The 14,654-nt window shown below is 43.9% G+C and overlaps 1 protein-coding gene across 3 annotated transcripts in view; it reads left to right on the forward strand.

Moving 5' to 3' along the window:
• The first annotated feature begins 3,923 nt into the window (after positions 1-3,923).
• SCAF4 (SR-related CTD associated factor 4) overlaps positions 3,924-14,654 on the forward strand; it is a 59,957-nt gene continuing 49,226 nt past the window's right edge. For all 3 annotated transcript variants that reach the window (XM_027041735.2, XM_027041737.2, XM_027041736.2), the window contains exon 1: positions 3,924-4,433. In XM_027041735.2, the coding sequence (XP_026897536.2) occupies positions 4,404-4,433 (30 nt within the window). In that variant the 5' untranslated portion in view covers positions 3,924-4,403. The remainder of the gene's footprint in view (positions 4,434-14,654) is intronic.

Raw genomic sequence — 14,654 nt, forward strand, 5'->3', positions numbered from 1 at the left:
ACCAGAATATTACTTCCTGCATGCCATCTTTTCTTTCCTCTGAATATCGATTTCACCTACTCTTTTAAAACACAAGTTTGTTTGGAATGGCTTTTCAGACTGTCTCTTTTCACACCCACACCATGAACGCATGAATCTGCTTAAATCTATGTTCTCTGAGAGAAGGCAAGTTTGCAACTAGATAAAATGTCTTGCTGAGTTTTATCAGTTGTGTGTATTTATCATCCTCCAGCCATCTTTTTAATAGGCTGCATTCCTATTGCTCCAAGGTCTGCTCACAAAGGACAGCCCTCCTGAGTTTTTGTCATTTGCCAAAAATTTCCTATTGGAAGATTTGGCTTGTCTGCCTGGACAGCTAGAGCTAGAAGTCCAGCAGTAGCCGTACAAATGGCTGTCACGTATCCCCAAGCAGACAGAGGTGCTGTCGTCTTCCGAACAGAAAAATGGGAGACAATGCCGCTGAGGTACGCGCTATCTAGCTGATAACACACGTTCCCCAAACAAGTTGTTTAAAAGACTTCCCGAACACTAGCAACATTAAAATCAAACAACCCTATCCAGAAAAGAACCTCCTAAATCGAAATAGTCTATATCAAACACAAGAATCCAAATCTTGTTCCTTATGCATTCAAATCTCGGTAGGATGGCTTACAAAAAATGTTCTCCTATAGGCCCCTAAGGTAATAGCCATTCTATGGCCAATCGCTACAATGCACTGAATCCCAAAACAACACATTTAAAACTGAATTCACCACCTTCCCCCACGCCTCTTTCCCACCCCAGCTCAAGAATTCAGCCTTCCTCAGCCAAATCTATTTCACTGACTCATAGGGGGAAAAAAAAAGATTCCTTGTATGAATTTGGGGGAAAGGGATCCCATTAGGCTTTGTGGGTACTTTTTAAAATTCTGCCACTGGTCAGAGAAAGGGGTAGAGGCAGGGTAGGGGCACCGCATGTCCAAGTAATGCAGACTTTTTTTTTTTTCAGGTAATAGCAATACAAGGTAAGAAGTGTTATTGCAAGGTCATGGACGCATATGGTAGGAGATGTTGAGTCTGTTGGGAGGAGAGTGGGAAAGCGTTTCAGCACAGTACCTGGTATAAAGTAAGTGCTCGATAACTGATTAATGATGAAAAGGAGGTGATGTCTGAACATCAGCTGATTGCTAAATGGGCCTACCTATGTGGAGGAGCAGGGATTTTACACGAGAGCAAAAACCAAGCTGTTCACACAGAGTTGTCCAGACAGTGACAAAACTTGGTTGTGCCCTGGCAGTGGGCGAGAAAGAAGGTGTGGGGATCTTGGATCTACTAAAAATTTCATTTTCTAATGCAATGTTGGCAGTCCTATGGATGACAACTCTTATAGAAGCAAAATGGGTTAAAAAAAATGGTCATGGTGTGCCTGGGTGGCTCACTTGGTTAAGCATCCGACTTCAGCTCAGCTCATGATCTCACTATTCACGAATTGAAGACCCACTTTGGGTGAGCACGAGCCCTGCTTCTCTCTCTCCTTTCTCTCTGGCTCTCATGGGATTCTCTCTCTCTTTCTCCGCTCTTGCTCACTTGTGCCCCCTCTCTCTCTCAAAAAAAAAAATTTTTTTTTTTAATGGTCATGGCAGTTGAGCAGAGATACAAAGATAGTAATATTGGGGGTGCTCGGGTGGCTCAGTCAGTGCAGCGCCCGACTCTTGATTTCAGCTCAGGTTTTGATCTCACGGTTTGTCAGTTCAAGCCCTGAGTCAGGCTCTTTGCTGACAGCATGGAGCCTGCTTGGGGTTCTCTCTCTGCCCTCCCCTGCTCACACTCTCTCCCATAAATATTTAAAAACAAAGGTAGGAATATGAAGTGGATGATGGGTGGGACTGAAAAGAATATTTGGGATCTATTTTATTTGTTCCTTCAGCAAATAATTACGAGTATGTTTCTCTCATCCTAAAAGACACAGGCATACTCTTTCTTCATCCTGCAGCTTTTCCCTGGGGCCCTCACAACCAGCCTTCACGGCCAAGTTTCTGTGAAATATCTCCTGCCGCCTTCCTCTCTTGGGTGCAGGTCAGTTGGGCTCACCCCACTCCTGCCAATGTTCCTGCTGAGATCCTAGATGCTGTCAGGTACTTTCCAGTCTACACCTTGCTGCCTTCTACCTCCAGCACCAGACAGGGCTGGCCTCATCTTCCAACTTGTCACTCCTTCCATACCTGTGTTCCCAGCCAGCTTTCCCTATTCCAGCTCCTCCCACCACTAGCTCTGCTGTGCACTAATGACTCCCAGGTCTCTACTTCCTCTCAGCCAGCTCTCCTGGCTCCACACATGTTTACCCAACTGCCTCCTAGACACCTTCACTTATCTGTCCCAGGAGCACCTCAACTCCAAGGGCCCCAGAAGGAAATCATCTGGCCCTGGGCATGTTAGTTAACTGAACTGGGCCTCACTTCCTCAACTATAAAACAAGGCATTACTGATAGCCACCTCATACAGAGAAGCTTGTTACGGAGATTAAGTGAAATATCATAGAATTGCATTGCATAGATTCTGGCGTATGGTAAAGGATCTACAAGTGTTAACTATTATGCCACCTTCCCTCAAACACATTCCTTCCTCTCCAGAGTCCCCAAATTGACTCACAAATCCACCACCCACAACTCTTACCAAGCCAGAACCTTGAGCATCCTCCTGATACCTCCCTGTTCCTTAACCTGTCATTCCGTCCCAGCCCATTCATTCCACTTCTTAAACATCTGACCTTGTCTTTCCTTCTCTGCTCCATTGCCTTAAGTCCTGGGCTCCTCTGGGACTTAGAGCCATTCTTTCCCTGACCCTACCCTTGCTGTTCTATACCCTTCTTCTGAAAGAGCACATTGCATGACACCACCCTCCTCTTAAAACTTTTCCAGGTCTCCCTTCTGCCTCGGGTACACAATCCAAACTCCTCGGCAGGGCACGGAGGCTCTTCAGGACCTGGTCTCAGTCACTCTCTCAGTCCACCCCACTCCCTAAGCTCCAGCTGGTCCTCCTTGGTGATGTCAAAGTATTCATCAGGTTCAGTCAGTCCACAGGGCCTTCTCCAACCGCTGCTGCAGTTTCCAGATGTAGCTTGGGTGCCACTTCCTCTGAGAAGCCTTTCTGGACTTCTAGTCAGATGAATAGCTTTCTTTTTTGTTCCCCTGGGTCTCTTCCCTAATACTTATCATGTTTTAGTTCTTATCTGCTCATGTGTCTGTCCTCCCCACTAAACTGAGTTGTCTGCTGGCAGAAAAATTGCCTTTTATTTCCATAACCCCAGAACCTAGCTCAGTGGCCAGCAGACAGTTGGTACTCAAGGTAAGTGAGCCAGAGCAAAGGGTTTCCACCAAAAAGGAAACGTTTGGGGAATCGGTATCAAGGCTTAGAGAATCCACTCCTGTCGCGGCACAAGCTGAACAAGGGTTCCTTCAGGCCTGCGTGGATATCCAGTGCCTGCACGTCGTTCTCGGGGCTTCACTCTCGCACAGTTAGAGCAGATACAGGGCTGCGCAGGCAGAGGCTGAACGGGCGCCTGCAAATGCACGCTCAGCGGGCTGAGGTTAAATCCTGCGCCCTTTGTTCTAGCCAGCGGTAAAGCTAGCGGGTCTGTGTCCGCCCGCCAGCCGCGGCCGGGTGCAGGGCCCGCATGGGTAGAATGGCACGAAAACGCACCCGCGAACGCCGCGTCGGGCAGGGGCGCGCGTGTGCGCTGGCCCTCTCGGTGCCAGCTTCCCGACTCTGGGATCCCGCGCTCTCCCGCGCCCTCGCCGGGACCCAGCTTCAGTGCCAAACAGTCTCCCGGGCCCGCCGCCACCGCCGGCGGGAAAGCGCCCGGCGTCCCGGCGTCACGCGCCAGCAGCCGAGCGCGCGGCGCGCGGGGCGGAGGCGGGGCGGGGGCGGGGCCAGCGCGCCCGAGGCGGGGCGGGGCGGGAGCCGGGCACAGGAAGCGCTGGGAGGCCCGAGCCGTCCCAGGGTGCCCCGCGCGGCGTGGACTCGGGCCGCTGCCGCCATCCCGCTGGCGAGAGGGAGAGAGAGGCCCGCCCGCTCGCCGGTCGGGCCAGTGTGGGCCAGTGCGTGAGGGCGCGGGGGGCCGTGTCAGCGAGACGCAGAGCGCAGCCGCCACCACCAAACGGACATGTTGGAGCCCAGCGCCGCCGCCGCCGCCTCCTTTTCCTTATCCTCCGAACGGGACTGAGAGGGGGCCCGCCACCCTCCGCCTCTGCCGCCCGCCCCGCCGCCTCGGCCGCAGCCTCTTCCTGCCCGGCCTCTGGCTCCGCCGCTCGTCGCCCCCCCACCCCCCCCGCCCCTCAGGCCCGGCCGGTTCCCCGGCCCCGCTCCGCCGCGGCGCGAGGTCTATGTGACCGGCGGGCCCGGAGCAGCCGCCGCCGCAGCGCGAACATGGACGCCGTCAACGCCTTCAACCAGGAGGTGAGGAGTGCTCGGGGCGCGGGGGTGCCGGGCCTGCCGCGGGAGCCGGGACTCCGTTTCTCCCGCCGCCGGAGGTTTAAAGCTGTGGTCGGGGTGGGGACGCTTCCTGCCCGGGTTCCGGGGCGGCGGGGCCTGCGCGGAGAGGCCTGCGGCCCGGGAGAGGTCGCGGCGGCCACGGGAACCGACCCCACACCCCTCCCCCATCGCCCACACCCGGGCAGCGACCTCGGGTTGCCCCCCTCGCCCCCTTCCGGCCTCCCCCAGCCCGCGTCGGCGCTGGTGCCTCCAACTTCGCCCTCTTTCAGGTCCCGGCGCTCTCGCTTTCTGCTCCCAGCCCGTTACTGGCTTCGCAGTGCCGGGCGTCCGCAAGGGGCTAAGAAAGAAGCGCGGGCGGGCGTGTGGGGTTGGGGGCGGGGGAGCGGGAGCATCTGCCGGTCGCCGGGCTGGCGGAGCGGCGGCCTCCGCTCTCCTGTTGCTCGGGCCCCGGCGCGGCGGCGACTGGACTCTGATCCCGGGTCGAGGAGGAGTCGGAGAGGGTGTTCATCCCCCCTCTCTCAAGATTCACACACTTGGGAATTGGGGTCCCCAAATGAAGAGGGGTGGCTCCTGATTTCGAGTGGTGAACACAATCCTTGTAATGGGCTCTTTGGCCCCAACGTTGACACCTAAAAAGTTGAATGGGAGAGTACTTGCCCCGCCTTAGTCCGGTAGAAAGCCGGCTTTGGCCTCTAGTCTCCCACCCTCGCAGTCCGGTCGAGGTAGTTAATCCTCGGCTCCCTTCTAGGGGAACATTTACATGTGAAAACCTCCCAAAACCGGGAACAAAGCTGCCTGCCGCCTTAAAGCTCTATAGTTTTATCTCCAGCCGTTCCAGGTGCTGTTTTTGGAGCGTAGAGTCCACACACCCTCTTCATCAAAATCGGTTTGGGGGGAGGGGACTTGACCATTGATAATTTAAAATACAATTACCGAATGGAAACTGTTGTCTTGTGTTGAGTTGGATTATTTTCCTTTTCCAAACACTAAAGAGGAACCCAACATTGAAAAAGTCAGATGGAGTACTGTAGGTCTAGATGTCTTGATATATTGAAAACTCGATGCATCTCACGATAAGATTTTGTAATTTCACTTGTAACAGAATTAAGGTGCGATAACTTTTCTTCTAGATTTGCAGTGCGGTAATATGCGACCCTCCAGTAACACTGCAGTTAGGACCTTTCATTGCCTTACAGATTATCCTCTAGATGATTTGTCTTCAACTGTTGGGTACAAAAAATGTCTTAACTGTAGTGGCAACTGCTGTTGGGCAGTGTGATGATTTTCAAAATAACGAAATAATATTTCCTAATATTTGATGGCTAGACAATTTGTGATACTACTCCAAAGATTTCAGGTTTGGAAGTTGACTTGGTTTCCTGAAGGCAAAATTCACTGAAATGTTGACTCCATGAGGGCAGAGAGTCTGTATTCTTTCCTCCTCCCCTCACCATAGGAGGCAAATACTTGTTGAATGCATGAGGATTTGTTTAAATGGTACAACAGTTTTTTAAAGATTGTAAATATTTCCTCAGATAAAATCTTATGGACTCTTTTTAATGAAAAAGGATTTTTTAGAGTATTCTTAAGTTCGGAAGTACTTAATTGTGAGTTAGGCATTATGGCAGTTGACATTGAGCACATTAATAAGCAAAATATCTTACGTTAGTTCTGGAAAAGTGTGATTAGTTTTTACTTTGAAAAACCAAAATTAGGTATGATACTGCCTTTTCGAAAAAGGGAAATGGTATTTTAACCTTTTTAAAATATACAAAATGAGAATTTTCCTATCTTGGTACAATTTTCAGCTCAATTTTTATTTCCATTCCTAGTCTTCATGAACTGCAAATTACATTATGTTAGGTGTGTGTTGCCAATTCCATCTTTCTTCTGAAGAAACTTCCTTCTGGAGAAATTAGTCTGATTTTAAAATCCATCGTCTTGCGCCTGCCTGTTTGATTTGTAGTGCTTCTCAGTTTTTTCTCCCCATTCATGAAATGTTATTGGTTAGTTCCCTGTAATTTCAAATCTCCCCAATCTTACCTTAATTTTACAAACTTTCGAGTGCGTGCTCAGCTACAAAAGCTGTGTCCTAAATACTGTGGCACTACCAAGGATCTCTGTCCCCTAGGAGCCTAATGTAATAGAGAACACAAGACTTTGGCAAATAACTTTAATATGTGATAGAACAGCTTCTTTGGGGCTCTTTAAAAGTACTGTGGGATGGCAAGTGAAGACTTGGGAAGAAAAGGTTGATGTCAGTTTCAGAATTTCAGAAGGTGTAGGAAGTAGTGATTGAGGGACAACAGTGCTCAGGAATAAGTGAACAGTATAATAGTTTGGTTCCAGAGGCTACGGGAAAGTAAAGATGGTTAAGTAATTTGGTGCCTGACAAGTTTCATGTCCTTCTAATGTGTTTGAATTCCATTTTGGGGCTGTGGATAAACTGAAGATTTTAAGTAGTGTGATACAATCAAGAAAACTGCTTGATTTGTAGTGTATATTATAAAGGCAGACATCTGAGGAAGATTGACATTTTCAGGACTAAGGTCGAATTAAGTAGAGTTTGGCATGGAGAGCAGGAAAAGGATATGGGCCAGAGGAATCCATGGACCTTGCCATCTCGTAGGCTTATAAGCACCTTTTGCCCCCAACATTCTAGGTGCTGGGAGAGTGGTGATGCTACTAACGCAAATCAAGCAATCATCAAAAGCATACTTAGTGGAGGTGGAAATATGTTTGGTTTTTGAATAGGTTGGGTTTGAGATTGAGTGGAAAAGTCATGTGGAAATTTCTGGCAAGCAGTTGGGCATGTAGGACTCAAACTTGGAAGCAACCAATGAATAGAGGGAGACATCTGGAAGTCACTCTCAGATGTGCCCTGGAGGAAATTGAGAGGGGAGAGAAAAGAATTAATATTTAATAAGCATCTCTGGCATATCAGGCATTTTGTATATACATATCTAACTTAATATTCCCACAGCTTTGCACAGACATCCATTTATAGATGAGGAAACTGATTTTCAAAGAAGTTAAATAATAACTGGCCCAAGGGCATACTGTTAGCTAATGGCAGAGCTGGGATTTGAGTGCACATCTTCTCATCATAATTGCTGCCTACAGATAATATGTATAATACCAGGGGAGAGGTTACAGGTTAAGACTTAAGAAAAAAGCAGCTAAAATTTGAGAGTAATGGGATCTGAAGCTTAAGGTTGAATGGTGATGGAGATAAGGAAACAAATGTAGTCTTTTAGAATTTTGGTTATGAGGGATTTAAGGACATGAAGGGAAAGAGCAATTAACAGTATAGAAGGCACTGGTGCTGGGCCATTTGTATGCTCATATATAGCATATATGAGGTTTTAGCCTTAATAAGTGACATTCAGGCCCTGGTCTCTTAGATGCTAGTAGAAGCTTGAGCATGTTGGGAGAGTGGAACTGTAGAGAAGCATAGTTTAAAGCAACATGAGGGCTTGCTTAGAACAAAATTGTGGATAAAAGGAAGGGTACAGATCACAGGTAAAAGAGGTCAGTGTCTCTGATACAGGAAGGAAGATAAAAGATGAAGTTACTAAAGACCCACTAAACAGGACTTTTATGGTGAGACACTTTGTAGGGGTTGTAAAAAAGGTAAGTGAAAAAAGTGAGTGGCCAATTATAGCTGGTACTTCATTGTTTTCTGCTATGCTTATATACTTCTTAATGTGAAGAGTTTGGTATGTTGTAAGTTTGTTGAATGAATAAGAGTTATGGATTGGATTTTTTAAATCTATTGATTACATTTTAGCCTTTAACCAATCTTGTCTAATTCCAAAAGAGTAGATCTCCTCACACTTTTTTTTTTTGGCAGCATCTATGATTTTGAGACTTTTAATTAAAGTATTAAAAAGTGCAGAGAAGATATAGCAGTAAGAATGGACAGTTGTAAATATTAATATTATAAGTGTTGTGGGGTTTTTTGTTTTTTGTTTTTGAGAGAGAGTGTTTGTGCACATGTGCCTGCGGAGCCAGCCTGGGGAAGGGGCAGAGGGAGAGGGAGATCTTAAGCAGGCTCCACGCTCAGCACAGAGCCCGAGCCCGATGCAGGGCTTAGTCCCACAACCCTGGAATCATGACCTGAGCTGAAATCATGGGTCAGATGCTCAACTGACTGAGCCACCCAGGAGCCCTAATAGGTGGTTTTAATTTAAATTTTAAAATATTAAAAGTTAAAGCCCTTTCCTTCTCCAGAGGCAATCAAAGTGAATTTAGTATCAATCTCTGGTACATAAGCAATATGTAATATTCTGTGTTTTGATATGCCTGAGTGGTATATTGTACATATTTGTGTTTTTCCTTAAACTTTACTAATATTATATATTAAGATTTCATTTTAACTGCTGGGGGGGATGCTGTCATTTGAATAAACCGTATTTTATTTATCTAGTTCCCCAGTTGATGAACATTCAAGTTGTTTCTCATTGCTGGCAGTGAACTTTTTTTTTTTAATTTTTTTTTTTAATGTTTATTTATTTCTGAGACAGAGCATTAATGGGGAGGGGCAGAGAGAGAGGGAGACACAGAATCAGAAGCAGGCTCCAGGCTCTGAGCTGTCAGCACAGAGCCTGACGTGGGGCTCAAACTCACGGACCGTGAGATCGTGACCCGGGCTGAAGTCGGACGCTCAACCGACTGAGCCACCCAGGCGCCCCATGACAGTGAACTTTCTTTAACATGTCTTCATATATAAGAGTTTCTCTGGGGCAGCTATTCTCAAACTTTGCATTTTGACTTCTTTCGCTCTTAAAAGGTAAGGACCACAGAGAACTCTTACATTTGTGGATGATATATCATATATATTTTGGAGGTATTTACCATTTTAGATATTTAATCTGACAAATGCATTTATTAAATATAACAAATCATTAGATGTTAACAAAAATAACATTTTTAATGAAAAATAACATTTCTGAAACAAAAGTGAGAAGAATGACATTGTTTTACATTTTTGCAAATCTCATTTAAACTTTGGTTTTTAAACCTGGGTTCTCATATGTACTTCTTTAGAAGTTCAATCTCTTGCAATTACACACGTCAGGGTAGCCTCTAGAAAACTTTTGCGGTACACTTGTGAGAAAATGAATGAAAGGGGCAAGAAATGTCTTAGTATTAAAATGAAACCAGTTTTTACCTCATTGACCACTGAAAGGAACTCAGACCCCCAGGGATCCTCAGATTATTTTTAGAGAACTACAGCCCTGAGATAGTGAGATACTGAAGTGGTATGCATATAATGATATGTTGGGAATTCAGGAAGAAAATATGAGAACTTTAACATTCATTTGTATCTTTAAGATCAGACAAATTAAGCTTTATGAATACTTTATGAATTTATGTTCGTACACTTATTCACTGGGCTGTCTAGAACTACCATGTTATCCTGAAGAGTTGAGTTCTACATCTCAGTGGGGAACTTGTCGCTCCTTCCTTTTCCCACTGGAAAGTTTTATGTATGGAGTATTTTACCTATTAATTATTAGGTGCGTTTGTCTTCCCAGAATTTATGTATGTATGTATGTATGTATTTTTTAATGTTTATTTAAAACATTAGAGAGGGAGACGCAGAATCCAAAGCTGGTTCCAGGCTCTGAGCTGTCAACACAGAGTCCGATGTGGGGCTTGTCCCCACGAACCGCGACGACATGACCTGGGCTGAAGTCGGTCGCTTAACTGACTGAGCCACCCAGGCACCCCAGAATTTATTTATTAAAATTTTTTTCTTGATGTTTATTTTTGAGAGAGAGAGTGAGAATGGGGGAGGGGCAGAGAGAGAGGGAGACACAGAATTCAAAGCAGGCTCCAGGCTCTGAGCTGTGAGCACAGAGCCTGACGTGGGGTTGGGGCTCAAACCCAGGAACCTCGAGACGTGACCTGAGGCAAAGTTGGATGCTTAACCTGCTGAGCCACTCAGGTGCCTCTGTCTTCCAGAATTTAAATCATATGATAAAGATACCTTGTTGTTGTTATCATTTTAACCCGTAATATTAGTCTTTAGTTGTTTTTGATCATTCCTTTCTTCTTGGAGAGTTTTATCTAAAGCAGTGGACAAAGAGTTGACACAAGATTCTTACTGTGTGGAAGAGATACAGAGAACCAGGGCAATAGTTGAAGTAAAACTGGAGGTTTCTCTTCCCTCATTTGACCATGTTATGCTATTACCACACGAGTTTTAGATATTAAAGTTATCATTGTATTCTTCTGCTCTTTCTTGACCCTCAGTGAGTTGCTTATCTCCAACAACAGTAAAAATCCGGCCTTATAGTGCGTGGAGGGAAGCTGGCTTTTCGGAGCTTTCTGTTGCAGCATTTATCACTGATGTTCTTGTTGAAAATATTCCCTGCCCTAAAAGTCTAGAATTTTGCTTAGTATTTGTTTCATTAAAAATGACATGGACACATGATTAAGGAACTGAATCAGAGAGAACTTGGAATGATGGAAAAGTTGACTTATAAGTCTTGTGAAACCAAATTCCTGACAGAAAGTTGACAAAATGGTAGTTGGTATTTGGCAGGGGTGGGGAAATGTTTTTTTTACCAGATACAAATTGTAGGTGGTTCCCTGCCATGGAGTACAAGTGAATATACTTTACTTCAGCATTCCAGGTAACGTTTCTATAGATATCTGCACACACTGAAATCTCATTTTAAATATACCTTGATAACATGGTAGGAACAAAGTTGTTACATAAACAATGAACCTTTAATATTATTCATAACATTTGTTGAGATAATATGCTGGATTTTTTTTTTTTTTTTTAGCCCACCTCGCAAGCATACAACTTTAATGAGCTAAAAACAAGCTATGCTATGTTGTCAGGTATATAGAATAAGCACCTTACCTATTACCAGTTCAAATTTTTGGTAACATTGGTTGATTAATATTCTATTTTGATGGAACAGGAAAAGGGAGAATTTGGTAGTAGTTAGGCTTCTGTTAGACTAGGCCTTAAAAATATCTTGAAAGGTTAAACTTGGGAGGGGCAGTGCGTGGGTGGCTCAGTAGGTTAAGCGTCTGACTCTTGATCTTGGGTCAGGTCATGATCTCACAGTTCCTGAGATCTCACAGTTCATGAGTTTGAGCCCTACATTGGATCGGGCTCTGCGCTGATGGCATTGAGCCTGGTTAGGTTTCTGTCTTTCCTCTCTGCCCCTGGCCCACTGTGTGCAAATGCAGGTGCACGCTCGCTCTCTCTCTCTCTCTCTCTCTCTCTCAAAATAAATAAACTTAGAAAAAGAAAGCTTAGATTTGAAGAGACATGTTTGCATTTTTGCTAATACTACATGTAATTAAAAGTGCACTGTCAACGACTTTTTTTTTGAGAACTATTAAGATTTCACAAACAATACTATAATTTATTATATCCTGGTCACCTTCGTCCTGTTAAATATTTTCATGGTTTATTGATTACATTTCATTGCTTTATAGCTAGAGCTCCTTATTGGTGATTGCGAAGGCATAGAAAAATATAGAAACTTTGATATTCCAGTGAAGCACATTGTGCAGGTTAGTAGTGAAGTCAGCAAGAAATCTACTGTAACGCTGGAGTGAAGTTAGGAATTAGAAGCTAAGGGGCACTTGAGTGGCTCAGTCAGCTCAGTGGCTGACTCTTGGTTTTGGCTCAGGTCATGATCTTATGGTTTGTGAATTCAAGCCTGCATTGGGCTCTGTGCTGACAGTGTGGAGCCTGCTTGGGATTCTCTGTCTTCCTCTCTCTGCTGCTTCTGCACTTTCTCTCTCTCTCTCTCTCTCTCTCTCTCTCTCTCTCTCTCTCTCAAAATAAATATTCCAAAAAAAAAAAAAAAAGGGTTAGATGCCATGGTTTTTTGTTTTTGAAAAAGAGCGAGCATGTGTGGGGGAGGAGCAGAGGGAAAGGGGGAGAGAGAATCTTAAGTAGTCTCCATGAGATCATGACCTGTGTCGAAATCAAGAACCCAGATGCTTAACTGACTGAGCCATCCAGGCACCCCCATGCTAAGGTTGTGATGGAGTTGGGCATCAGGGCTGGGGAGCTGGCAGGGCTCAGTGAAAAGTAGAGAGCCATACAAGTTCCGCTCAGAGTTATCATTTGTTGGATATCATTGTTTGTTATCATTGTTTGGATAATTGGTGAATTTGGTATAAATCCATGTGGGTCAGTAATCCTAGTTGGAAGAAACTGTAGAACAATGGCATGCCTTGCTTATTTGCCACCAAAGCACAATTTTTCTTTCTTTCTTTTTAATATAGACCTTTTCTACAACAGAATTACTTCATGCACAAGTAATCATGAGATTGGCCAAAAAAAGAAACTTGAACTTTATGCCAGTTGCAAATAAATGTTATAGTGGAAAAAAGGAGTTAATATTTTTAAATTGCATCAGCACTTTTTTTGGGAAAAAGTAGAAAAACTTACCTATTTACTGGTCTGTCATAATATTGACTTTCTGTTATATTCCAGTTTCCTTTCAAGCCTTATTTCTGCATATTTGCCAATGACTGTCAAGGTGATCTTCACATATTTGTGTTCAGTAAACAGTTATAGCCAGATTCATCAATCTTACCTTCACCCATAATTGAATGAAGAACACTTTTTATTGGTTTTAATCATGAAAAGTTGTACATAAAGCAACACACATACACTGGTTAGGGAGTCTTAAACATAAGTCACTTTTGGTACAAATTTAGAAAAAAACCCACTTCATAATACATTCTAGAAATCACAGTAGTACCCATGTCTTTTTTCAGCATTGATTGTAATGACTTTGAAATGTCTCCTCAGTCAAAAAAATTTTTTCACTAAAATATTTCCACCAAAAAATTCAGTATAGATTTCTATTAGTTAAACATTCTTCAAATTAGGTGTAAATGTCTGCTTCCTTATATTTTGTTGCATAATAATGACCTCCGTGATTTTTGTTCATGGATCTTCAAGCTTTATGTTCCATTATACCTTTGTTCAGGGCCTATCCTGGCTATTAGTAAATATTTATACCAGAAAAAAGGATTTCAAGAAAGAATTGCACTCAGCTATCTTATTTTGAATGTAACTCTTTAATCTTTAAACACACACTCGTATATAGGAACCACAGGATTGGAGAAACAAACTGAGCCTGAGCATAAGCTATACGAAATTTCTTTGTAGTGACTCTCCAAATGTGAATTCACAGTTGTGGTGAATCTGCATGTTTTGGGCACTGACCACATAACTGGAGGGTTTCCTAATAAATTTCCACTAAGAATAGATTGCTTATTAAAAGAAATGTAATAAAAATGTACAGATTTGATGCTTTTATATTGTTAAAACTCAACAGTAACCACAGCAGTAGATTTAAACTTAAGCATCTCAGTCAACAACTTATTTTAGGGGAAGAAATATTCTGTCCCTGATGTTATGTAGAATTGCCAGTGTTTAGTAATGGTAAAATGATTTCAGTCAGTTTTTGTATTTAGAGGCTTTAGAGACAATTCACCCACTATTGGTTGCCCTGTATTGGTTTCTCCCATTGTCCTGCTGTTACCTGAAAGACCAATAGTTGACCACCTCTATATAAAGTCTTCCTCTGCAAAATTTTTAATATATCTTTTTTCATTTTATCCTGAGTATTCCACTTTATTTCCTCCTTTTGTCAGAGCTGAGTTTTAGCTGAAGTGGAATTCTAAGACCCTGCTGAAAGAAAGTCTATAATGGGAAAATTTACAGCAATATACCTTTTAAGCCTTGAGGAAACATAAAATACTCTCTAAACTTTAATGGCCATGTATCACCTCGTTCACCTTAATTAAGAGATGCTGAATGGTAAATCACTTTGGAAAGGACAGCCAACTTTGGGGTTCATTGGAGATATGTTTGAATCTTCATAAAGGCCTTTATTATTGTTTAATGTCAAAAATAGGCATGGGGTGCCTGGGTGACTCAGTTTGTCTGACTTCAGCTCAGGTCATGAGTTCGAGCCCCGCGTCTGTGCTGATAGCTCAGAGCCTGGAGCCTGCTTCAAATCTGTGTCTCCCTCTCTTTCTGCCCCCCCCCCATTAATAAACATTTAAAAAAATTTTTTAAATAGGCAAACTCATAGAGATAGTAGATTAAAATTCGTTGGTGGTGGGGAGGAATGAATATGGAGTTTTTTGGAGGGGATTAAAGTACTCTAAAACAAAATAGGGCTA

The sequence above is a fragment of the Acinonyx jubatus genome, chromosome C2 (genome assembly GCF_027475565.1).
Source record: "Acinonyx jubatus isolate Ajub_Pintada_27869175 chromosome C2, VMU_Ajub_asm_v1.0, whole genome shotgun sequence".
Lineage (NCBI taxonomy): Eukaryota > Metazoa > Chordata > Mammalia > Carnivora > Felidae > Acinonyx > Acinonyx jubatus.